Source organism: Phocoena sinus, chromosome 12, assembly GCF_008692025.1.
Source record: "Phocoena sinus isolate mPhoSin1 chromosome 12, mPhoSin1.pri, whole genome shotgun sequence".
Lineage (NCBI taxonomy): Eukaryota > Metazoa > Chordata > Mammalia > Artiodactyla > Phocoenidae > Phocoena > Phocoena sinus.
Genome location: NC_045774.1, coordinates 69,481,703 through 69,505,814, shown reverse-complemented (window position 1 = coordinate 69,505,814; position 24,112 = coordinate 69,481,703). Strand labels below are relative to the sequence as shown.

The window sequence follows — 24,112 nt, the reverse complement described above, 5'->3', positions numbered from 1 at the left end:
CCAGGGAAGGGGTTGGAGAGTGACGGAGAGGAGGTGTGGTGTGGTTCTGGGATGCTCTTCTGGGATATTCTAGCTCCTATTCTGGGTGGTGGTCACTTGAGTGTGTACATTCTGTGAGTATCCATCAAGCTGGTCACTTAGAATTTGTATACTTTCCTTCAATTAAACAAATGCTTCAATTGAACAAAAAGATTACTTAAAAAATAGAGGTGAGTAAAGGAAAGGCTTAAATTCTAGCACCAGGTTATATTAAATAATTGGTATTGAAAGTAAGTACAACAACAATATTAAAGAAAATCTGAACAAAAGAAAATAATTCCTCATAGTTACACAATCCTGTAACCCTGCTTGCCTTGTTTCACCTGCTTTCTGTTATTCTGTGCCTGTGTCACTTTGCTTTTACTCCATCAGGCCTCCAGGGCCTAATGGCAGAGCATGCTTTCCCTGCCTGCCCATCCAATTGTATTGATCAAAGCTCTACACCCTTTCTTCAAACAAACAAACATTGTACAATATGCTGTTCTGTTAGACTCTGGGGTCTCTCCCTAAATGTTTGTAAGATCTATAATAGGCTCCATTTTACATCTGCATGGCTGGAAGAGAGACAGACACTCTTGGTTGCTTGGAGTGAGAGGTGGAGGCTGACTGATCTAAAAGAGAAATAGAGCGAGCCTCTGGCTCAGATTAGAAAACCCTGATGCCTGTTCACAGGGAGGCTGTCCTCTTCTGGAGATTTGCCTTTTCACCGTGGATTTTTACAACTGTTCTCATTAATCCGGAAAAGCACTTAGCTTGTCACCAGGTAACCTTAATTTAGCACATTCACAGCTTTCCTGAGAATAAAAACACTTACTGTAAGCCACAAATAATCTGCCCTGTGTGTCATTTGCTGTGTAACGATTTCAACATGACCTGAGGAAAAGCTCCAAGTTTTTTCAAACTAAAGAAAGAACAGAAGAAAAAAGAAAGAAATTAAAGAAAATAGAAGACAAGGGAATCTTTCTTATTTGAACTTAAAGAGACGTTTCATTTTTGTTTAAGCCATGACACAACATCCTTTTAGGACCGTTACAATAAAGAACTTTATTACATTTTATGCATCTAAGTAACTCAGTTATTTGTTTTATGCCCTAAAAGGAAGGCATTAAAAATAATTAGAATAGAGTTTCTAATCTTCCTAAAAATCTCTATTTATTTATTTATTTATATTGGATTATAGTTGATTTACAACGTTGTATTAGTTTCAGGTGTACAGCAAAGTGATTCAGCTATGCATACATACATATTTTTTTCCAGATTCATTTCCCTTATAGGTTATTACAAAATACTGAGTATAGTTCCCTGTACTAGGCAGTAGGTCCAAATCTTTGCAATTTTTGAAACTTAGGAAGCACCTTCTCAGGATAAATGTCATTGCCTCCAAATAAAATTGTCCTACTCACTTGATTAGATTTGCACTGATCCCAAACCATGCAACCTATGATCAACACTAACTGCATTTAAGTCTCCACCGTCTGAAATGATTGTTTTGTCTGATTTGCTGGAGCCTTCATTGGGTCAGACATTTAAATCTTCAGAGGAATTTCTTAAGATGAGTTAAGATGTGACACATCTCTCTCCCCAGGGTAGAAACTATATAATGAAAAGCAGTTATGGGGCTTCCCTGGTGGCGCAGTGGTTGAGAGTCCGCCTGCCGATGCAGGGGATACGGGTCCGGGAAGATCCCACATGCCGCGGAGCGGCTGGGCCCGTGAGCCATGGCCGCTGAGCCTGCACGTCCGGTGCCTGTGCTCCGCAGCGGGAGAGGCCACAACAGTGAGAGGCCTGCGTACCGCAAAAAAAAAAAAAAAAAAAAAAAAAAGCAGTTATGTCTTATCTGGCAAATGAAGAAGGAAAGTGACCCATCATGAATGTCAGTGGTTCTCAAGGTGAGGTCCAAGGAGCAGCAGTGGCAGCAATGGAATCTCTCAGGCCCCACCCCAGACCTACTTTCTGAAATACGCTGGAGTTGGGGTCCTGTAATTGGTGTTTTAGCAAAGGTGAGTCTGACGCATGCTCAAGTTTGCCAACCCTCGATGTAGGATAATGCCGAGGGTATGTGAATGTCAGACCAACTGGCAAGACTTCAGAAACACTAAGCCATCTTGTGAGTTCATCTGTTAGTCTCTGGGACTTCTCTCTAAACGTTTGTAAATTTGGTAATACACTGCATTTTACATCTACATTAAAATTGTTTTATTTCAAAGGTATGTACAGTGAACAGCGGTTTCTATTCAGTGGTACAACCCAAATATCCCTAACTTTCTCTAGCATCTGGATAAAAATAAGGTCACTTGAACATTGATACTGACATTTCACTGACTTATTTGCCTACAGGCAAACCTCAGGGCCTATGCCCTCCACACCCCAGGGCGTGGCTATTGACAACGGGCTGGCCACAAAGCCTTGCTTGGGCCCCTTCTACCTCAGAGGGCTCCCCTCCTCTCTGGAAATTGGGTTTGGGCAAAGGTGGAAGAGTAAGAAAAAGGGTGGGCTTGGGGTTTTTTTGTGTGTTTTTATCCAATGAGGGGAACAAGTTGATAAAGGAATAAAAGATCTGTGCCTCAGTTGAGAGAAGTTGTTTCTGCAGCCCTGGGTGCCGTCAGAGGCAGTTACAGAATTGATGTCCAACAATAATCAGTATCGAGGCTGCAAAGAACAAAGAACTTTTTTAGGGGGGGGTCTTAAAAAATTGCAATTTGGGTGACACAGAATCAGGTAAAACTAAAAGCCTGTTCCGGGGAAGAGAAAGAGTCAGGGGCTTATAAAAGCAAAAGCTACAGGATTGTTCAAGAATTATGACTGACTCTGATACAGGAAAGGAAATATTTGTCCATAAGGGATAGGCTGTCACTGGTTATTTTAGGGTAAGCGTCCAACACGTATCTTGAGTTTCTGGAGCACTGGGCAGATGTTCTGAATGCCTGCTTTAGATGGTAAGTGATCAAAGGTCAGGTTCCATCCAGGCTGAGACATGCGTAAGTCACACTTTCTCGATGGCCTCCAGGCTCGACGTGAGAGAGCTCTCTTAGCAATACCAACTCCATTTAGATTTTCCTCTCACAAGTGGGGCCTGCAGGCCCATCGTGGCAGCTCTAACCTCCTGCACTAGGACCCCTTTCACAATATCTCACTTTCACTCCATTGTGGGAAAGCGTCTCTCATGGTCCAGAGGCCCCTATGCGTTGGTTGCCCGCTCTTCATCATGGTACCTCCTCCTTAGCATCTCACTTGTCCACTTAACATCCCTTCTATGAATATTTCTGGAGCTCTTCATGTGTCTGGAAATATAGCTACGGGCAAAACGTAGAGCCTTCATGCAGCTTACATGAAGCTCCGTGGAGCTTTCATGGCATAGTCATACCTTCATGGAACTTACACGCTAAAGGAGAAGAAAGACAATAAATAAATAAATTATATGACGGCAGGTAACGACACTATTTGTTCAAGTCCCTCAGGAGTCTCTCCTGTGCATTCAGCACCAGGCCCACCCATTTTCTCCACTCTGGCCACCTCATTTAGTCACCCACCGTGAGTAGAAGGCATCCCTTCACCACCATGAGAGCATGGGAAAGCAGCACCCCTCAGTGGAAAAGCTCTATTCTATGGTCCCTGCCAGCTGCTGCTTTTCAGGAGTTCTGTGTAACTTCTCAGGAAGCAGGTCTACCTGTGGGGTGGACGTCTGCTTGTTTTGTCTTCCTAGCACCTCTACCCCCTCCCAACCCCCAGAGAATGTCTCCACCACAACTGGGATAACATGACCTTGACCCAGGCTGGGCCAGCCCTACTATCCCTTCCTCCTGTCCACAACAATTTGTCCTGAAAAAGGGTACATGACCCAAAGGTCATGAAAGCCAATCACAATTCTTTTATGAGATTTGATATATGGATGATTAGAAAAGCTCCCTTTCCACTTGGATGTACCTTAACGTGGTAGGATGCTGGAACTGCCAGCAGGGATGTACCCAAGACATGCAGTGAGTGTACCTGAGAAGCGCATAGAGAAATGAGACAAGGGAGCCCTGTTGGCATCTATGGATGTCCCATATCTCACTGTTCCCCAAATCAGTCCCCTCCCTGTACTTAATTACATGGGGTAATACAGATCCTTTTGCACTCAAGTTACTTTCAGTTATTTGCAGCTGAAATAACAGTTGTATGCTGAACCCACATTAATTATGTCACCTACTTTGACTTGGCGTGATGCTAGGGAAAAGAATCCAGCAGTCATTTTATAAAAGTTACCGCAACAATGTGGTGAAGAATCTGGACCTGCCAATGCAGGGGACACAGGTCGAGCCCTGGTCTGGGAAGATCCCACATGCTGCGGAGCAACTAAGCTCATGTGCCACGACTACTGAAGCCTGCATGCCTAGACCCCGTGCAAAGATTAATTCTATTAATTCTTGCCTGAAAAAAAAGTACCCTTCCCTTGAGAAGGCTCACAGACCACCAGTATTGTCCCTAGAGCAGACTTTGGGAACTTCTGATTACAATAGTTGTCTTTCATAAATCTGAATGCATTTTCACACAGATGAAACTTTGTTTTATGCAGCCAATCCCATCAAATAGAAAAGCTCCTAATTCTAGCAAATACCAATGTCCTGTTAAATATTATTAAATATTGATGGTGCTACCTTATTACTTTTTAAAATTAATTAATTATTTTTTATCTTTGGCTGTGTTGGTCTTCTTTGCTGAGCGCGGGCTTTCTCTAGTTGCGGTGAGCAGGGGCTATCTTTAATGCGGTGCGTGGGCTTCTCATTGCGGTGGCTTCTCTTGTTGCGGAGCACGTGCTCTAGGCATGCGGGCTTCAGTAGCTGTGGCTGGCGGGCTCTAGAGCCAAGCTCAGTAGTTGTGGCGCATGGGCTTAGTTGCTTCGTGGCATGTGGGATATTCCAGGACCAGGGCTCAAACCCGTGTCCCCTGAATTGGCAGGTGGATTCTTAAACACTGTGCCACCGTGGAAGTCCCTCTTGTCTTTTTTTTTTTGTGGTACACCGGCCTCTCACTGCCGCGGCCTCTCCCGCCGCGGAGCACAGGCTCTGGACGCGCAGGCCCAGCAGCCATGGCTCACGGGCCCAGTTGCTCCGCGGCACGTGGGATCCTCCCGGACCGGGGCACGAACCCACGTCCCCTGCATCGGCAGGTGGACTCTCAACCACTGCGCCACCAGGGAAGCCCCCTGTTGTCTTTTTGATGATAGCCCTTCTAACAGGCGTGAGGCGATATCTCACTGTGGTTTTGCATTTCCCTAATGATTAGTGATGTTGAGCACCTTTTCATGTTACAAACAGCTTTTTCATTAAAATTTAACTTATTTGTCAGAAGATTGCCTACTAATACCAGATGTCAGTGAACTTTTAAAAATTAAACCTCAAATTAAAGTCAATTTGGCTTGAGAGAACAAGTTTTAAATTCAAAATCCATTTGCCAAAACTGTACATAAATCCATGCTAAAATCTGGGCACCTGATATTCTATTTTGTTTGTTTTAACACAGCTTTTATCCCAACAAAGTTCAAATCAGCAAAGTACGTGCACACCGGCATCCATATCTATTCTTATCACAACCATAGCCACATGTATCTTGCATCTTAGAATCTCAGGGAACTAACAGAATGTCAGAGGATTAACCGTACATTTATTTTATTTTTTTTTTTTATTTTTTATTTTTTTGCAGTACGCGGGCCTCTCACTGCTGTGGCCTCTCCCGTTGCGGAGCACAGACTCCGGACGCGCAGGCTCAGCGGCCATGGCTCACGGGCCCAGCCGCTCCACGGCATGTGGGATCCTCCCGGACCGGGGCACGAACCCGTGTCCCCTGCATTGGCAGGCGGACTCTCAACCACTGCGCCACCAGGGAAGCCCAACCGTACATTTAAATGACTGTGTCCCTGAAATGGGGCTAGGAGGAGACCAGATCCGAGCCTTCTTTCCCAAATCAGAAAGCTTTCCCCTTCCGTTAATAAATTTATGTAATTCTAGGTGATGTCTCCTTTTATTTTTACAAAACACACACGCGAAACTGGAAAGTTATTTGAACCCAGTAGGCTGAAAACTTAAGGTAAAAAAGGAAGAAACCAAAAACGCCCTTTGCAAACTCCATCCCGCGGGCGGGCTGTAGGGCTTGGGAGGTGGAGGAGAGGCGCTAGACTGGTACCCCTCCGTTCCCGCGCCCCTGCGCCTCAGCCTCCGGGCTGTAGGGGCCGCTGCGGCGCCGAGCTTGCCGAGCGCGCTGGGCCGCTCTCTCCTGCAGGGAGAGACGAGGCGCAGCAGGAGAGGCGGAGCGCAGCGGGCGCGGAGCGGAGGTGACCCCGCGGCAGGTGGGCAGCGGCGGGGCTGGGGTGGCTGGGCGGAGGGCCGGCGGGTGGGGACAGGGCGGCCGCGCTACAGCGCACTCGACTCTGGCCTTGGAGGGCCCGGCCGCCATGCGGGCCTCGCTCCCAGGTGCGTGGACTCGGCGGCGTTCTCTCAGGGCCCCCGAATCCTCGCTACTCGGTGGGCGCCCTGAGCCGGGTCTTGGAGATCTCTGCGTGTCCCGCCCCATCCGTGGACACTTCCACCGCCGGAACCCTGCCATTTCCTGGACAGTTTCTTGGTATCCCAGCTCACCAAACTTCCTAATTAGGGGAAAGTGGTTTTGTAACTGTTTTCACATGAGGTGCCTCTTTCCTTTTTAACTGTTAAGTCGTGTGTTCCCTCAGCAAGACAATGTCTGGAACTTAACTGAATGCAGTTGTTTTGTTTTGTTTTTTTCTGGAGGCTTCAAAGGTATCAGTCTTTGAGTAGGGCCAGATGTAGTGTAGGTACCACACTATGGGGAGGGCAGCGGACCCAGGTAGTACTTCACACCCCTCAGATTGTAGGCAACAACCGTTGTCAACATCTTTCTCCTTTTTCTAGGTACAGTAAATTTCAAGAGATGGAAAGAGATTTTTTAATAGCGTTTTTTACCTTAAAAACAGCAAATACAGAATTCATCTTTAAAATTTAAGTGATTATAATTTTATGTTTCTTAAATCTTGTAATAAATAACTTACAAATGCAGAGTCTTCTCAATTTAGGAGTAAGGTGGGGTGAAGTGGTGGACTAGGGGTGGGCTGGAAATTGAGAGACCGGATTATCTCCCTCTCCCTTGGGCAAAGGCAATCTCTGTGGGTTTAGATTTCTTTGTTTAAAAAAAGGGGACTGGATTCGATGGTGAAGATGACAGTAGCTACGTTATTGAACATCTGTTTTGTCCTATAAAAAATGTTACCTCATTTAATCCACATAGTAATTCTATGCATTAGATAATATTATCCCTTTTATAAAGGTGCAGACTGAGGCTTAGAGAGGTTGTCACTCAAAAACATACACCTAATCTGTAGCAAAGTTGGAATTTGAGGCTATTCTACACTCCCTCAAGACAGAAGTCCTCTGATTCTGTCCCAAACTTGCTTATTCTAATTCAATTTTTTTTTTTTTTTTCCCCCTCTACGTGGGCCTCTCACTGCTGCGGCCTCTCCCGTTGCGGAGCACAGGCTCCGGACGTGCAGGCTCAGCGGCCATGGCTCACGGGCCCAGCCGCTCCGCGGCATGTGGGATCCTCCCGGACCGGGGCACGAACCCGTGTCCCCTGCATCGGCAGGCGGACCCTCAACCACTGCGCCACCAGGGAAGCCCCTCAAATTATTTTTAAGGTGTCCTGCCCCAGACTTCAAGTGATTTTCTTAAATATTAAAATAGTGTGGTATGTGGAACTAAAATAACAAGTACATTTATATCTCATTAAAGTATTTTGTCCATTGGCTTTGATTATTGCTGACATGCCTTTCACTAATGTTCTATGATTCTGATAATTTTCTAAATTTATCTTCTACTGAGATACTTATTTCAAAAATGAATATCTGAAGATAAAGGTTTTCCCCCAAAGTAACTCAGATTCTTTATATCTTGGTCTAATTTTCATGTCATGCCAATTTTATTTCACTGAATTGTTTAATGTCAGTTGCCAAATATATTCTGGATCATCCTGCAGAGTAAGAATTTTACTAAAGGAGAGAAAATCATTCAAAAATGACTGTTCCTGTCTTGGCTTAGGAACATCTTTGTATAGCTTTGCACAGTGTGCATTATTCATTCCAGGGGAGCACCATTCTCACTCACACTTTAGGGTGTGAATGACCCTTATGGCATTGGTGCAAAGAGTCAGTCCTTTACCTCTGCTGCTTCCTTTTCGTATCACATATTGCCTTCAACAGAGGGTGGGCAGAAGAAAAAGGTAAAGAACTTTTTACCAGGAGGGACATATGAAGTAAACACAGCTTAGTTTAGATCTTTTTTAAAAAATTTTTATTTTATATTGGAGTATAGTTGATTTACAATGTTGTGTTAGTTTCAGGTGTACAGCAAAGTCATTTGGTTATACAAATACATATATCCATTCTTTTTCAGATTCTTTTCCCTTATAGGTTATTACAGAATATTGAGTAGAGTTCCCTGTGCTACTAGAGGTCCTGGTTGATTATCTATTTTATATATAGTATTGTGTGTATCTTAATCCCAAACTCCTAATTTATCCACACTCCCACCTTTTCCCTTTGGTAACCCTAAGTTCGTTTTCTATGTCTGTGAGTCTGTTTCTATTTTGTAAATAAGTTGATTTGTATCATTTTTTTTAGATTCCACATATAAGTGATATCATATGGTGTTTGTCTTTCTCTTTCTGACTTACTTCGCTTAGTATGATAAGCTCTAGGTCCATCCATGTTACTGCAATTGGCATTATTTCATTCTTTTTTGTGGCTGAGTAATATTCCATTGTGTATATATACCACATCTTCTTTATCCATTCACCTGTCGATGGACATTTAGGTTGCTTCCGTGTCTTGGCTATTGTAAATAGTGCTGCAATGAACATTGGGGTGCATGTATCTTTTCAAATTATTGTTTTCTCCAGATATATGCCCAGGAATGGGATTGCTGGATCATATGGTAGCTCTATTTTTAAGGTTTTTTTTTTTTTTTTTGCGGTACACGGGCCTCTCACTGCTGTGGCCTCTCCTGTTGCGGAGCACAGGCTCCGGACGCGCAGGCTCAGCGGCCATGGCTCGTGGGCCCAGCTGCTCCGCAGCATGTGGGATCTTCCCAGACCAGGGCACGAACCCGTCTCCCCTGCATCGGCAGGCGGACTCTCAACAACTGTTTCACCAGGGAAGCCCCTATTTTTAGTTTTTTAAGGAAACTCCATACCGTTCTCCATAGTGGCTGTACCAATTTACATTCCCACCAGCAGTGTAGGAAGGTTCCCTTTTCTCCACACCCTCTCCAGTATTTATTGTTTGTAGACTTTTTCATGATGGCCATTCTGACAAGCGTGAGCTGATACCTCATTGTAGCTTTGATTTGCATTTCTCTGATGATTAGCTATGTTGAACATCTTTTCATGTGCCTATGGGCCATGTGTATGTCTTTTTTGGAGGAATGTCTATTTAGGTCTTCCACCCATTTTTGGATTGGGTTGTTTGTCTTTTTGATATTGAGCTGCATGGGCTGCTTGTATATTTTGGAGATTAATCTCTTGTCAATTGCATCGTTTGCAAATATTTTCTCCCATTCTGTAGGTTATCTTTTCATTTTGTTTATGGTTTCCTTTGCTGTGCAAAAGCTAAGTTTAATTAGGTCGCATTTGTTTATTTTTGTTTTTATTTTCATTACTCTAGGAGGTTGATCCTTTTGGATTCAAAAAGATATTGCTGTGATTTATGTCAAAGAGTGTTTTGCCTGTGTTTTCCTCTAAGAGTTTTATAGTATTCAGCCTTACATTTAGGTCTTTAATCCATTTTGAATTTATTTTTGTGTATGTTGTTAGAGAATGTTCTGATTTCATTCTTTTACATGTAGCTGTCCAGTTTTCCCAGCACTACTTATTGAAGAGACTGTCTTTTCTCCAGGAGGGACATATGAAGTAAATACAGTTTAGTTTAGAGCTTTTTTTACAGGCAGGTATGAAAAATTCTCCTCTCTTCTATTTAAAAAAAATTATATACAACAGTTTCTTTTCATGAGTTGTTAAGGGAACAACAAATGGGTGATGGAAAAATGAAGAAGAAATAAGAATGGGGGCACCTGGACAGATTGCAGAGCCAGGTGGTGGCCCTGGGTTACCTGATTTATTGAGCGTTTTACAGGTGGGCCCACACAGAAACTAATCACCAAATTACTTAGCCGGGAGCAGTTCAGTGCCAGGTTCCCATCATCCTTGCTAGTGTGTGCATGTGTGTGTGTGTGTGTTTGCGTGTGCGTGCGTGTGTGTAATATTTATTTATTTGGCTGCTGGGTCTTGCTTGTGGCATGTGGAATCTAGTTCCCTGACCAGTTATCGAACCCAGGGCCCTTGCATTGGAAGCGCGGAGTCTTAACTGCTGGACCACCAGGGAAGTCCGGAGATTCCTCTTTTAATGCAATAAATGAGGTTCCTAGCTTACAAATAAACATACCTTGAAAGCAAGTGTATCTAGAGATTCGTCAGTATCATGTACAAATAAGAAAGTGCTAGTTACCTGCAGTGGGAAAAGAAGAGTAAGGGAAGAAGTGGGAGAAAGTGACGGAGAGACTTAGGAAGTTCTTATGGACATGTGCTAGATGTTAACTGTTGTCTTAGGTACTGCTGATTCAGGTGGTAATGTTGGAATAGGTTGTTGCTGTGCTTTGAACTTACGGTGCAGCAGCTTTTTAAAATGGAATTATATTAGCTCTGCACTGACAATTAACACATCTGTGAAGAAACAGCTAAGGTTTTGCATCTTACATACTTTATTTATTCAACCACCACATCTTGAATTTCTGCCCCAGGCATATTCCTACAGCTCTGTGTGCTGGGCATGTGAGGAGATGCAGAAGAACCTTCTCTTACATGAAAAAAATGTTCTGCTTTGTTCTGTTCTTATATATCACAAATTCTTACCTACTAAGGCCCTTTTTGGCCTCAGTAATCTGTTTCTTTTTACTTAAAGTACAGAAGGTTGTTAAAATTCTTTATTAGTTTGATCAGTGGCATAAACAAGTTATGCAGTTTGGGGAGAACTATTGTAACATCTTCAGTGACTGTGGCTCATTAAAGGAGAAGCAGCTATAGAACTGAGCTGTCTTATTCCAGGCCTAGTAAAAGAATGATATATAATGGAAAATATTATTTTCATACGTTCCCCAAAGTATCACAATGAAAATTGTGGCATATTAAATCTTTTTAAATATAGTGTAGTAGGTAATTTAAATTGTAAAAGGCCTTTTCAATAAACATTTGCAGTGGTTTCTAGCCCAGGTGTTCTTTAATTGTCATTTCTGGCAAAGAGTTTAACATAAACAGAATGTGGATGTCTAGAGGTTGCAGTATAATAAATACGACCTTGATTGCTTACTTGCTCGATTCGTCACAAAGCAAATGTAGGTTCGGCTTAGGAAAGAGGAGACCAAAGAATCTTGCATGTGTATATATATAAATATTAATATATCTGAGAGGCTTGAGAGGCTGTCTTCCAGGTTATAGTCCTCAGTAAGGTCCCCAAATAAAACTTAACTTGCAACTTGTAGCTTGCGCGTTTTTCTTCACTTGAGAGTTTCAAGAAGTTCACTTAAGAGTCGGGCATATGAGTGGACCCCTGGTTCTGCAGAAAATGTTGGATTTTTTTGCCAACCTTGGGCATGATGAGTTTCAAGCAAGTGTGTGCTGGCTGAAAAAATTTCAGGCATGTTATGGAATGATTCAGAAGTTGTCTGTAGTGAAAAAAACACTGTTCAGTAGAGAAAACTAGTAAACTTGAATGCAGTTGAAATTTTAAAAAAATTGCTTGTTACAGCTTGAATGACGTTTTAAATGCTGATGAAATCAGTCTTTTACGAGTTGTTACCTCATATACTTCGTGTCCAAGGTAGACTTCGCAGAAGAGGTAAACAGAGGTTGATGATTGCTCTATTCTGCTGTAATGCATCATGGTCAGAAGAAATGAGACCACTTGTCATTGGCAAGTCAGCTCACCCCCAGGACTGCAGAAATGTTTATTTGCTCCCCAGTGATTATGAAACCAATACACATGCCCAAAGTATGGGAGGTTTATTTAATGAATGGCTGAGAATGGTTAGCAAAGGGATGGAAGGGGTAGAAACCAAGATCCTCTTGCTAATGGCCACCTGCTGTGCCTATAGCACACTCCTGTGTTTGGATCACCCATGTGTTGAGCTTTCCCATTGAATAATCGGTATGTTTTGAAAAAACTGAACTAACTTTCTCCATAAGTAATAAAGTTGCAAAAATATTTCTTTTATAAAGACCATAAAATGGAAGACTTAAAGAATACTTGAATAAACAAAGCCCCAATGAGTGTTTAAATGTGAGTGTTTGACTCTCATTTCATAACATTTACTATATGAGAGGGTTCAACATTTTCCCTGAAGAATTTTATTATATTGTCATCAAGTTCAGCCTTTCTTTGGAAGGTGTCTTTCCCTACCTTCTCCCTTGCAACTCTGCCCCCGCCCCCAAGCATTCCTTGGCAGGAATGGTAGGAATAAGCTTTTGCCTAATAGAATCTAGAAGAGAAAAATATTCACAAAATGATGACATTCCAGCTGGGAGAACCAGAAGCCAAAAGACATACTCGGATCTAATAGGATAAATTCTGAGTAATTAAGAGAAAAAAGGGTATTCAGATTAAGGAGGTAGCATAGTGGTTGTTTCCAGAGAGTGGCTGATAGGCAGAGAGGGAGTGAGGACTGACAGCTGCTCACCCTTCTGTCTGGTGCTGGTGCTGGGGTGGCCGGTGGAGGAAGGCAGAGGGGGTGGGAGCAGTGGAGCAATGGAATGCTCCTGTCCTGAAGGGCTATTGGAAGGTGAGGAAGAGTGAAAATGGAAGGAAATTAAGAAGGTGTGGATAACCCACAGGCCACTTCCACCCTTAGCACCCCCTTCATATAACAAGATACAGTGTGACTCAGATCAACAAATGATCTAGCCTCCTGGAAAAGTAGGAAGACAATTTTTGCATACCCTCACTAGTTTGGTCTAAGAGATGAAAAATAAAATAGCCATTTTGCCAAGCAAGACCTGAAGTTCCACTTACAAAGTATGTGTTATACAAAGGAAGAAAATAATTGACCATCACTTTTGGTGGAAAAGTGGACTGGAATTCAAAAAAGAATGAATACGGAATCCGTTTCTTAAAGAGCATTATCAAAAGAACATAATCTGGAAGGGAAAAAAAGTCTCTCATTTTATTTTTAGGTACTAAATCATCATTAGTCAAGATGTCTTCAGCTCCTGAGCCTCCAGCCTTTAAAAAGGAGCCACCCAAGGAAAAAGACCTGGGAAACCCAGGGCTCAGAGGGGTCCGCACCACAACCTTATTTCGAGCTGTGAATCCAGAGCTCTTCATTAAACCTGTAAGAAATACATCCATGATAAGACTTTTTTTTTTTAATATTTATTTATTTATCTGGCTGCGCTGGGTCCCAGTTGCAGCATGTGGGACCTTTAGTTGCTGCATGTGGGATTCAGCTCCCCAACCAGGGATCGAACCAGGCCCCCTGCACTGGGAGTGCGGAGTCCCAGCCACTAGACCACGAGGGAAGTTCCCAGGATAAGACTTTATGTTCAATTTAACTAGGCTGTCAGAAATAGAAAGGTCTTATTATTTGATTTTATCTTGGAAGACCTCTCTGTGAATAAAAAGCAGGTGGAAGGGAGATCTTAAATGCTGTTTCACTTAATACACATATAAAACTAATTATTTTGAGCACATTTGGAGAATTTTAATGGAAAATGGTTGGATTTTAATGGATTGACTTTTCAAATTCCCGTTTAAAATTTTATTTTAATATCTGCATTAATTTTAAGGAAATTTTTATTGTTTGATCAAGTATTATTAAGTAAATAAGATCTTCCATTGAAACAAAGAAAACAGACTGAAAATCTGATCATTCTTATAGTCTACAATTCCAGGCTTTATTAATATTTTAACCTAGGGGGATAGTGCAAACATATCTTGAAAAATTTCAAAACATGCATTTGTACACTGTTAGGGAGTTAGCTAATCATTCATATTTTTGTAGCAAGTTATTGAATATATTTGATATGATAAATTTTACTTTTTTAAAACTCAAATCATACAATGTACTTAAATGTATTGAATGTAATTAGAATTTTAATAACATAGTTGCCAGTATAAGCTGTTTGAAAGTTAAATAGGTCAATTTAACAATCAAATCATTAAATCAAAGTAGAATGTTTTAAAAATGTTGAACTAATGTATTCTTTTATATATTTATTTATTTATTTACTTATTTATTGGCTGCGTTGGGTCTTCGTTGCTGCACGTGGACTTTCTCTAGTTGCAGGGAGCGGGGGCTACTCTTCGTTGCGGTTCGTGGGCTACTCTTCGTTGCCGTGCCTGTGCTTCTCATTGCGGTGGCTTCTCTTGTTGTGGAGCACGGGCTCTAGGTGCACGGGCTTCAGTAGTTGTGGCACACAGGCTCAGTAGTTGTGGCTCCTAGGCTCTAGAGCACAGGCTCAGTAGTTGTAGCTCGCGGGCTCTAGAGCGCAGGCTCAGTAGTTGTGGCGCATGGGCTCAGTTGCTCCGCAGCATGTGGGATCTTCCCGGACCAGGGCTCGAACCCATGTCCCCTGTATTGGCAGGTGGATTCTTAACCACTGCGCCACCAGGGAAGTCCCTAATGTATTCTTTTAATTGCCAAATACATGTCAAGAATTGTAAATTTAGGGCTTCCCTGGTGGTGCAGTGGTTAAGAATCCGCCTGCCAGGGCAGGGAACACGGGTTCGAGCCCTGGTCCGGGAAGATCCCACATGCTGCGGAGCAACTGAGCCTGTGTGCCACAACTACTGAGCCTGCGCTCGAGAGCCCGCGAACCACAACTGCTGAGCCCATGTGCCACAAGTACTGAAGCCCATGCGCCTGCAGCCCGTGCTCCACAACAAGAGAAGCCACCGCAGTGAGAAGCCCACACATCGCAACAAAGAGTAGCCCTCGCCACAACTAGAGAAAGCCCGCACGCAGCAACAAAGACCCAACGCAGCCATGAATGAATGAATGCATGAATAAATAAAATAAGAAATATTTTTAAAAGAATTGTAAATTTAAACTGCTCTGAGGTTTGACCTTTATTTTTTTTGATGATTAAGATTTGAAATAATAGTAGTACAACAGGTATGGTGACAGAAGCAGAAAATACAAATTTAGAAAGCTTTTTTTAAAAAATTCAAAGCTGCATCACTTTGCCTCTTAGGGTCTTGGATTTTACAGCAGCAAATCAAGGTTATTGTAATAGCATTTCTCTTCCAATCACTAAATTTCTTGAGGTAATAGAATAAGTTCCCAGAGAAGAGCGTGTATATTTTGCTGTACCTGGTATATGACATGAAAGGGTTTCTGCCAGTTATCCATGAACTCAGGTGAGAAGAATAGCATGTATACTTCGTTCCTCACTTCCTAATAAAATTAACTAATTTAAGGTTTGCAAGTGGGAAGCTTGGGCCCAGAGAAGTTAAGCAACTTTTCCAACATCACACAGATAACACTGAAAACTCTGAGCACTGGACCAGTTTTCATGCCTCTCGTTTCCCTTGCACCTCTTCCAGCCTCACCTTCCTAAAGGTGAAGGTTGGAGATGTCCCAGCTGTGGAGAGAAGAAGCAAGAGTCTTCTGTAGTCTCTAAACTATCAGGAGTTGAGTTAATTGAATAAAGAACTGGGTAAATTTTTATAAATGAAATTAATACCATAGGAATGTGGTGTGGTACTAAAGCCTTGGCATGTCAAGAGAAAAGTGCAAGAGATACTTGAGTCTCCTCAAATGATGAGTCTTAATGAGGTCTTATAATTTTTTTCCTTTGACAGAACAAACCTGTAATGGCTTTCGGATTAATAACCCTTTCACTTTGTGTGGCTTATATCGGTTATCTACATGCGACACAGGAGAATAAGAAGGACCTCTATGAAGCTATTGATAGTGAGGGACACAGTTATATGAGGAGGAAAACATCTAAGTGGGATTAACAGTGCTGGTTACTGCAGATGGAGCTTTACTGGGGACTCTGAAATCTTCAGGTGAAGATTAGCACCAAACAGTATCTTGTTTCTTGTTCTAGAAGATGCTACTGAGGAAGAAGGATGACGGTTGCAGCCAGGCCACTATAGTGAAAGTTGTCCTTTCAAAACTGTAGCCATTATCGCATTCTTTTTCCACAGAAAGAGCTGCTCAATATTTTTTCTTGACTAAATCCTCTTGTAAAAGTGCCATGAGAATGGAAGTCACTTTTGTGAATTAAGTTCTGTGTAATAAAAAGTACCGATGCTCTTAAATTTACATGGTATTTTTAACATTTTAAGGGGAATTGTGCATTTACAACTGTTGTGAGTGTTTAGTTTGTTTTGCTGTTTGCAAGGACAGTGTTCATTTTCTACCTGGCATAGAACCTATATTTGTAAAGAAAAAAACAATTGTAAATTATCGTAAAGCCTGCAGTTAAAAACAAATAGTTTTGACAGAGTCACAGATGGGTCTTATATTTCGATTTTCCATTTCAGCTAATTTTGGTCCAGAATTTTAATTGAAAAGATACTCCCATTCAACTACTAAAATAAAGATTAAATGAGAGAATAACCCAAAGTAATTGGAGTTTTTCTTTTTTTAAAAAGAAAGTATGTTATACTGAGTATGATGTTTTTATTTGACTATAACCGTTATCTGTTTTGGCTTTTGTAAATGTTACAGTGATATTATAAATGTAGACCAAATGTTCTTACAGTTATTTAAAAACTAGAACTACTCAATAGATAAGAAAAGAAGGTCTAGTTTTAAAATAACCATAAGAACATGGGTTTACCTTATATATATATATATACACCTTTCTAATGAGTGTTCTAGACCTGTTTCATTTCTAGATATTTACCACATTCTCCAAATCATTGGAATTGGAGCTCAGTAATAAATCTCATCTCTGAAATTTTGTTTCATTTATTATTAACAAGTAAAATAATTGCATAGGCAGAGTTTATCATCATAATGTAATATTTAATTTCCAGTGCATTATTGTGGTTTTGCAAGATACATGAAAATGTAATTATGTCTGATTTGTAAATATTAAAGAGCTTAGCTAATTATCTACATGCAACTAAATTAAATCTTTACTACTGAGCCCTAAATATTTCTTTGCTAGGTGTCTCTGTATAGTACACTTAAAGTAGTTTAAAATGCACTTAGGAGGTATAAAATGCCTTTTAATTTAAAGTATTATCTTCTGTTGGTTATTAAAGAACTAGAATTCTTCTGTTTTCAACTTACGCATTTAATGTCACATCGTCTTTAGAGTTCTAGTAGTCAACAAAATAAGTTGCTATTTGGTGAGGGAGGTATTAGTTGAGTGAGCTATCAGGAGATATTGCAGCAAAGAAGGGCATCCAGAACTGGACAGAGGGCGGCCTTAAGCCATGTGACGTGTGTGAATGAACCAGGGTAGCAGTAGATTCTGCAAGGCACACAGCTGTGAAAAGTAGTGCAAGGGAAGAATCCCATTAAATTTTAGGAGCAAGTAACTGTGATACTATTTACAGGGTGGTTACAAGTTCTGTAGCACAGTCTTTCTGTGTGCAGTGTCAAAGGCTGCCTGGCTGTGTGTTGATGTTTTCATTCCTTCTCTAAAGGAAAATGCCACTTTGACAGAGTCAGTTGTCTAAGGAGGGGATGCTCAGGGCAAGATAATTACAGCCTTTTGTAGTCTGGGTTCAAGTGGTAGGAGGAATGTTTTCCAGTGCAGGAATCTGGTTGAGATTGGGCAAACTCAGTAACATAAGAGATTCAGTCTTGAAGCAAGTCTTGGTAAGTGAACCTTTGATAAGGTGTAAGCGACCTCTTTGCCCAGGGAAGCAATCTCTTCTGATAGAAGAGCTATTTGCCCAGAGGAGCGAGCAGTTCAACTGACAAGTTGATAAGAATTTCCTGACGTAAACAGTGAAGTTACTTATTATTTTATACCCTTATCGGGTGACCAATCTGTCCCAGTTTGCCAGGCTTCGAGGGGGTTCTTAAGATGTAGCACTTTCCATTTTAAAACAAGGACAACAAATTAGTTAACTCTGATTTTTAAAACCAAGCTTAGTAATTTTGAGTGCTTGCTTAATGAAAGTAAATTTTCCTTTAAGATACTTGTGATATTTCCCAGTTTTATTGCCATGGCACAAAAACATATTTATAGATAACCTGAAAAAAATTAAACTCCCTCCTTTTCTGGCCTAAAAAAATCACTTCTTTTGGTTTTTTTTTGGTACGCGGGCCTCTCCTGCTGCGGGGCACAGGCTCCGGACGCGCAGGCTCAGCAGCCATGGCTCACGGGCCCAGCCGCTCTGCGGCATGTGGGATCTTCCCGGACCGGGGCACGAACCTGTGTCCCCTGAATTGGCAGGTAGACTCTCAACCACTGCGCCACCAGGGAAGCCCCAAAAGTCAATTCTTTAAAACAAACCATTTAATAGAAAGTATAGCAGGCTGAATAATACTCCTTTTCCCCCAGCCACCCCAGAGATGTTTGGATCCTAATCCCTAGAACCTGTGAATATGTTCCATTATATGGCAGAAGGGTCTTGACAAATGTGATTTAAGTTCAGGATTTTGAGATGGGGAAATTATCCTTTATTATCTGGGTGGGCTTGATAGAATCACAGAAGTCCTTATAAGAGAGAGGCAGATGATCAGAGGAAGAAGAAAAGGCTATATTGATGTGAGTCCATGGGCCAAGGAACGTGGGTAACCTCTGGAAGCTGGAAAAGGCAAGAAAACAGATGCTCCCCTAAAGCCTCCAGAAGGACCAGTGCTGCTAACATCTTAATTTTAGCCCCATAAGACTCATTTTGGACTTCTGACCTCCGGAAGTGCAAGAGAATAAACTTGTGTGGTTTTAAGCTACTAAATATGTGGTAATTTGTTACACCCCCAGAAGGAAACTAATACAGAAGGTATCTGGGAAATGAACAGCTGTACCATGTTCCCTTTAGTCATTATTTCTAGTCGCTTTTATGAGCAAAGCTTGTCTTACCTAGCAACAGTTGCTAAGTAAGTTAACAGTTTAATCTAGAGTCTAGGAGGGAGCAACTGCTTAAATCTTCCCAAATCCAGTGCCCAGACCTTATATGGCAGAGGCTTTCATTACCGTTCTTTACCATTAGGCACATAACCACTACCTAATCATGGCAAATCATTTAATCCTTGCAAGCCTCTAGCATTATCTTCAAACCTTGAACCTCCTCCAGCTTTCTCAAACATCTAGCTTCTCTTAAAATTACTTTTTCTGATCCTGAGAGTGTTTTGACTGTACGTAGTAAAAGACAAATTTAATTATGATCAGAAATCCGAATTACACAAACTTCGTTTGCTGTGCTGTATGTAATAAGATAATTCCACCAGCCCCCTATGGGGAAATCTTCAAACGGATCCATGAGTACAAGCCATTTAAGACACGCTTTTACACTCACAAAGATATACTGGGTAAGTGACTTTGCTGTTTTTCTTTGTTCTCATGTTTCATAGCATTATATGACATTCTTCCTGATGTGTAGACTTTGATCAGCCCTCCTGATCAAAGTTGCTTGTCCTGCAGGGGTGTCTGTTTGGCATGAGAAGAATGTGGGTTGAAATCCAGTTCTCCATTTCCCAGTTGTGTGCCTTGACAGTATGCTTAGTCTCTCAGTCTGTCTCCTTATATGTAAATAGGTATGTTAATACTTATCTTGCAGATTTGTCTTGAGGCTTTAATGAAATATTTGTACCTATTCTAAAGCCTGGCACATAATAGTAACTGAAAGTTCTTTTTGCCCTTCCTCATAATTGGGCACCTTCCATACACATAGGAGAGGAAATATCTCTAAGTAATACCTTAATACATGGGTGAAAGAAACTATATTCTTTTTTTTAATACATCTTTATCGGAGTATAATGCTTCACAATGGTGTGTTAGTTCCTGCTGTATAACAAAGTGAATCAGCTGTACGTATACTTATATCCCTATATCCCCTCCCTCTTGCGTCTCCCTCCCACCCTCCCTATCCCACCCCTCTAGGTGGTCACAAAGCACCGAGCTGACCTCCCTGTGCTATGCGGCTGCTTCCCACTAGTTATCTATTTTACATTTGGTAGTATATATCCGTCCATCCCACTCTCTCACCTCGTCCCAGCTTACCCTTCCCCCTCCCCGCCCCCGCCCTGAAGTCCATTCTCTATGTCTGCGTCTTTATTCCTGTCCTGACACTAGGTGCATCAGAACCATTTTTTTTTAGATTCCATAGATATGCGTTAGCATATGGTAAAACTATATTAGTAGCTGGTGACATAAAAGTAGGTAGATCTGGGTAACAGAATATGTACTATATATACACTTATTTTTCTTCCTCTTTTAAATCCTTTTGTATTTTTAAAAAATTTTTATTGAAATATAGTTGATTTACCATGTTTCAGGTATATAGCAAAGTGATTCATTTTATATATATATATATAAAAATTTATATAAATGTATTTTATATAAAATATATATTCTTTTATATAAATATATGTTCTTTTTCAGATTGTTTTCCATCATAGGTTATTACAAGATATTGAATATAATTCCTTGTGCTATACAGTAGGTCCTTGTTTATCTATTTTATATATAGTAGTGTGTATCTGTTAATCCCAAATTCCCAATTTATCCCTCCCCCCATATCACTTCTAGTAAGCAAATCAAGTTGTAATTACAGGTTTCCTTCTCATCTCCGTCAGATTTTTCAGTCTGACTTTAAGCCTTAAAAGTGTTTTCCTAAGAACTCTCAAAATACTTCTCATATCCTCTCTTCCTTAATATGTTAAATCAGTGGTGATTAAATTTCACTCCTGATCTTTGAACATGTAAGAAGCTAGAAAATAGACGGTGTTTTGAAAAAGCTAAAATGTAGCGGGAGATCAAATTGGGATCATCCTCTAAAAATATCAATACCAAAACTGATAACTGATTTTAACTTTTAGTAACTGTTTAGTATGACTTATTAATTATTATCTCTATAATGATTTGACCTTTTACACCCAGAGCAGTGGATATCTATTCTTAATATGCTTTTATTGGTTGATTCCTTATGCCTCCTAGGATATCTGAATCCAAACATTAAGTGAATAAATTAAAGCATATTGAAATGTCTGTATAAATGCTAATGAGTATTGCATAGGGTAGTTCTCAACCCTGGCAGTGTCCTACAGAACTTTTAAATCCAAACACAGACTCATTGGATTTAATACTGTTACCGAGCTCTTGGGCGGCTCTGGCCGGGGAAGACGAGTCTCATGTGTCAGTTCAGCTGGCGGTGGTGGCGAGCGCGGAGATGGCGGAGACTGTGTGACCACCCGGTTTTGAAATGGCTGCTGACATTTCTGAATCCGGTGGGCATGATTGCAAAGGAGACCCGAGGAGCAATACCAAGTTAGATGCAGATTACCCACTTCGAATCCTTTACTGCGGAGTCTGTTCATTACCAACAGAGTACTGTGAATATATGTCTGATGTTGCTAAATGTCGACAATGGTTAGAGAAGAATTTTTCAAATGAGTTTGCAAAACTTACTATAGAAAATTCACCCGAACGAGCTGGAACAAGAAGTGAGGGTCAAGGAACAGCAGGGGAAGAGGAAGAGAAGAAACAAAAGAGAGGTGGAAGGGGTCAAACAAAACAAAAAAAGAAGACTGTACTACAGAAGGTTAGATAGCCAAAATTCCCAGAGCAAAGAAGAAATATGTAACAAGAGTGTGTGGCCTTGCAACTTTTGAAATCGATCTTGAAGAAGCACAAAGTATTTTTGCTCAGAAATTCTCCTGGGTGCCTCAGTAATAGGGGAGGATGAAATCAGCATTCAGGGAGACTTTACAGATGACATAAGTGATGTCATTCAGGAAAAATGGCCAGAAGTGGATGATGATAGCATTGAAGATCGTGGAGAAGTGAAGAAGTGATTTTGAAAATTTGTCTGTATTTAATGATCTGAACTGATTGTTGATATGGCCAAAGGGAAAGAGGTCTCTAAAATATATATATATTTGTATATATTATATATATATATATATATATATATATATATATTTATCCTACAGTAAAACTGTAGCCTACCCTCACCCCTGGCGTTTTCACTGTTCTGTACAAGGCTGTTTTTTTTTTTTTTTTTTTTCCAAAGTCTAATAAACAGGAGAGGGTGTCATGCTTGTGCATGAAATAGAATTTAGTCAAATAAAAAATTTTGGTCATTTGGTACTGAAGTTTTCTTTCTTCTTTTTTCTTTTTTTTTTTTTGCGGTATGCGGGCCTCTCACTGTTGTGGCCTCTCCCGTTGCGGAGCACAGGCTCCGGATGTGCAGGCTCAGCGGCCATGGCTCATGGGCACTGCATGTGGGATCCTCCCGGACTGGGGCACGAACCCACATCCCCTGCATCAGCAGGCGGACTCCCAATCACTGCGCCACCAGGGAAGCCCATGACCCACTTCTTGACATTATCCTAAAGATATAATGTCTGGCTTAAAACGGTGGTTGAGGGTGTTCTTCAAAGTGCTACTCATGATGTAAAAAAATTACAAATGATAAAGATGAACAATTGGGAAATGGTTAAAGAAATGATGGTTTGTCATATGGTAGAATATTTGCATATATTTTAAAATATTTTCTAGGAATACTTGGAATGTGTTTGATAGTGTTAAAAAGGAGGTCAGACCCTCAAATCCATTTTATACATGATTTTCATTATTGTTTTGAGTGGATAGGCATTCAGAGAGGCTGAGTTCTTTTTCTGGCTATAAATTTATGTGAGTAAAATTCTAACCATTTGAAAATAATATACACCATTGCTCAATATAGTCTGGGAAATAGCAATTGAAATTTGTTTTCCTTACAAGAGAAACAGTGACAATGAATCTTAATGAGTACATTAAATGAATTTAAAATCTGTTTTTATAAAGGTCTTAAGTCAGGTGCTACAAACTGAAAAGAAGACTCATGGTATTTTAAATTGCTATAGACACCTTTAAGAAAGTTAGAACTCATTGTTTATTGCCATGCAAATTGCAATATTAAATGAATTAGTGGGTTTTAAAATAATTGAAATCTTAGAATGTATAATAAAGATACATTATCTTTAATCTTTAATATAAATTAAGAAAGTGAAATTCTGCATTAACTGTGAATTTATCTGATAAAGCAAATTTACCCATTAAAAAAAAATACTGTTACCGAGTCCAAACCTGTTCTGCTCACCATACAACAGGCCAGTAAATCAGGAGACTCAGGGCAAGGAATAAGGACTTTATTTGGAAAGCCAGCAGACCCAGAAGATTGCAGACTAATGTCCTAGAGAACCATGGTACCCCATTCAGAAATCAGGCTTCTTTTATATTAAAAGGGGGGGGGTGGTTGGTTGTTGCAGACTTCTTGGTGCAGGAATCCTTTGTTCTTGCAGCTGTCTGGGTAGGTCAGGTCATGATGTTACTGTAACCTCCAGCAAGACAAATTTTATTCTCTGTTTTGCAACTTTTTATCTCTATATGAATGGGGAAGTGTTAACACCTTTAAAGGTCAGAACCTTGAGAATGGGCTATCCTGTAAATTTCAGGCTATAGGCAACATTCTTAACTCTAAGCAAAACAATAGAATACAAAGGTTAAAGTAAAAGAAACAGATCTAATATGGAGTCAGATTTGTTCTTCCCTATTACAATACTAATCCAACACAAGCCCAGTAAATTAGAACCTTCAGAAGCAGCCCTCAGCTTGTGGGGTTTTCTTTTAAGTTTTAAAATATTTTTTACATATTTTAATAGTTTTTTATTTGGAAATAGTTGAAGACTGATAAGTTTTAAAAATAGAACAGAGAGTTCCCATCCAGCTTCTCTCATTGATGCCTTACATAATGCTGCTACACTGTCAAAACCAGGAAATTGGTGTTGGATCAATACTGTTAATTCAGGTGCAAACCTTACATGTACTTTTTTTCTTTGGTGTGTAGTTTTATTTTACTTTTTTT

At 40.7% G+C, this 24,112-nt stretch overlaps 1 protein-coding gene and 1 pseudogene across 3 annotated transcripts in view; both read left to right on the top strand.

The window, feature by feature from the left end:
* The first annotated feature begins 6,301 nt into the window (after positions 1 to 6,301).
* The window catches only part of LOC116763678 (small integral membrane protein 8), a 33,946-nt gene continuing 16,135 nt past the window's right edge, over positions 6,302 to 24,112 (top strand). The window contains exons 1-3 of one of the 3 annotated variants that reach the window (XM_032651728.1): positions 6,302 to 6,364; positions 13,303 to 13,460; positions 15,932 to 16,392. In XM_032651728.1, coding sequence (XP_032507619.1) covers positions 13,326 to 13,460; positions 15,932 to 16,090 — 294 coding nt within the window. In that variant the 5' untranslated portion in view covers positions 6,302 to 6,364; positions 13,303 to 13,325 and the 3' untranslated portion in view covers positions 16,091 to 16,392. Of the gene's footprint in view, positions 6,365 to 13,302; positions 13,461 to 15,931; positions 16,393 to 19,262; positions 19,575 to 24,112 lie in introns of those variants that run through there. The other 2 variants (XM_032651727.1, XM_032651729.1) reach the window with 2 other exon arrangements.
* LOC116763679 lies at positions 21,212 to 22,232 on the top strand (annotated as a pseudogene).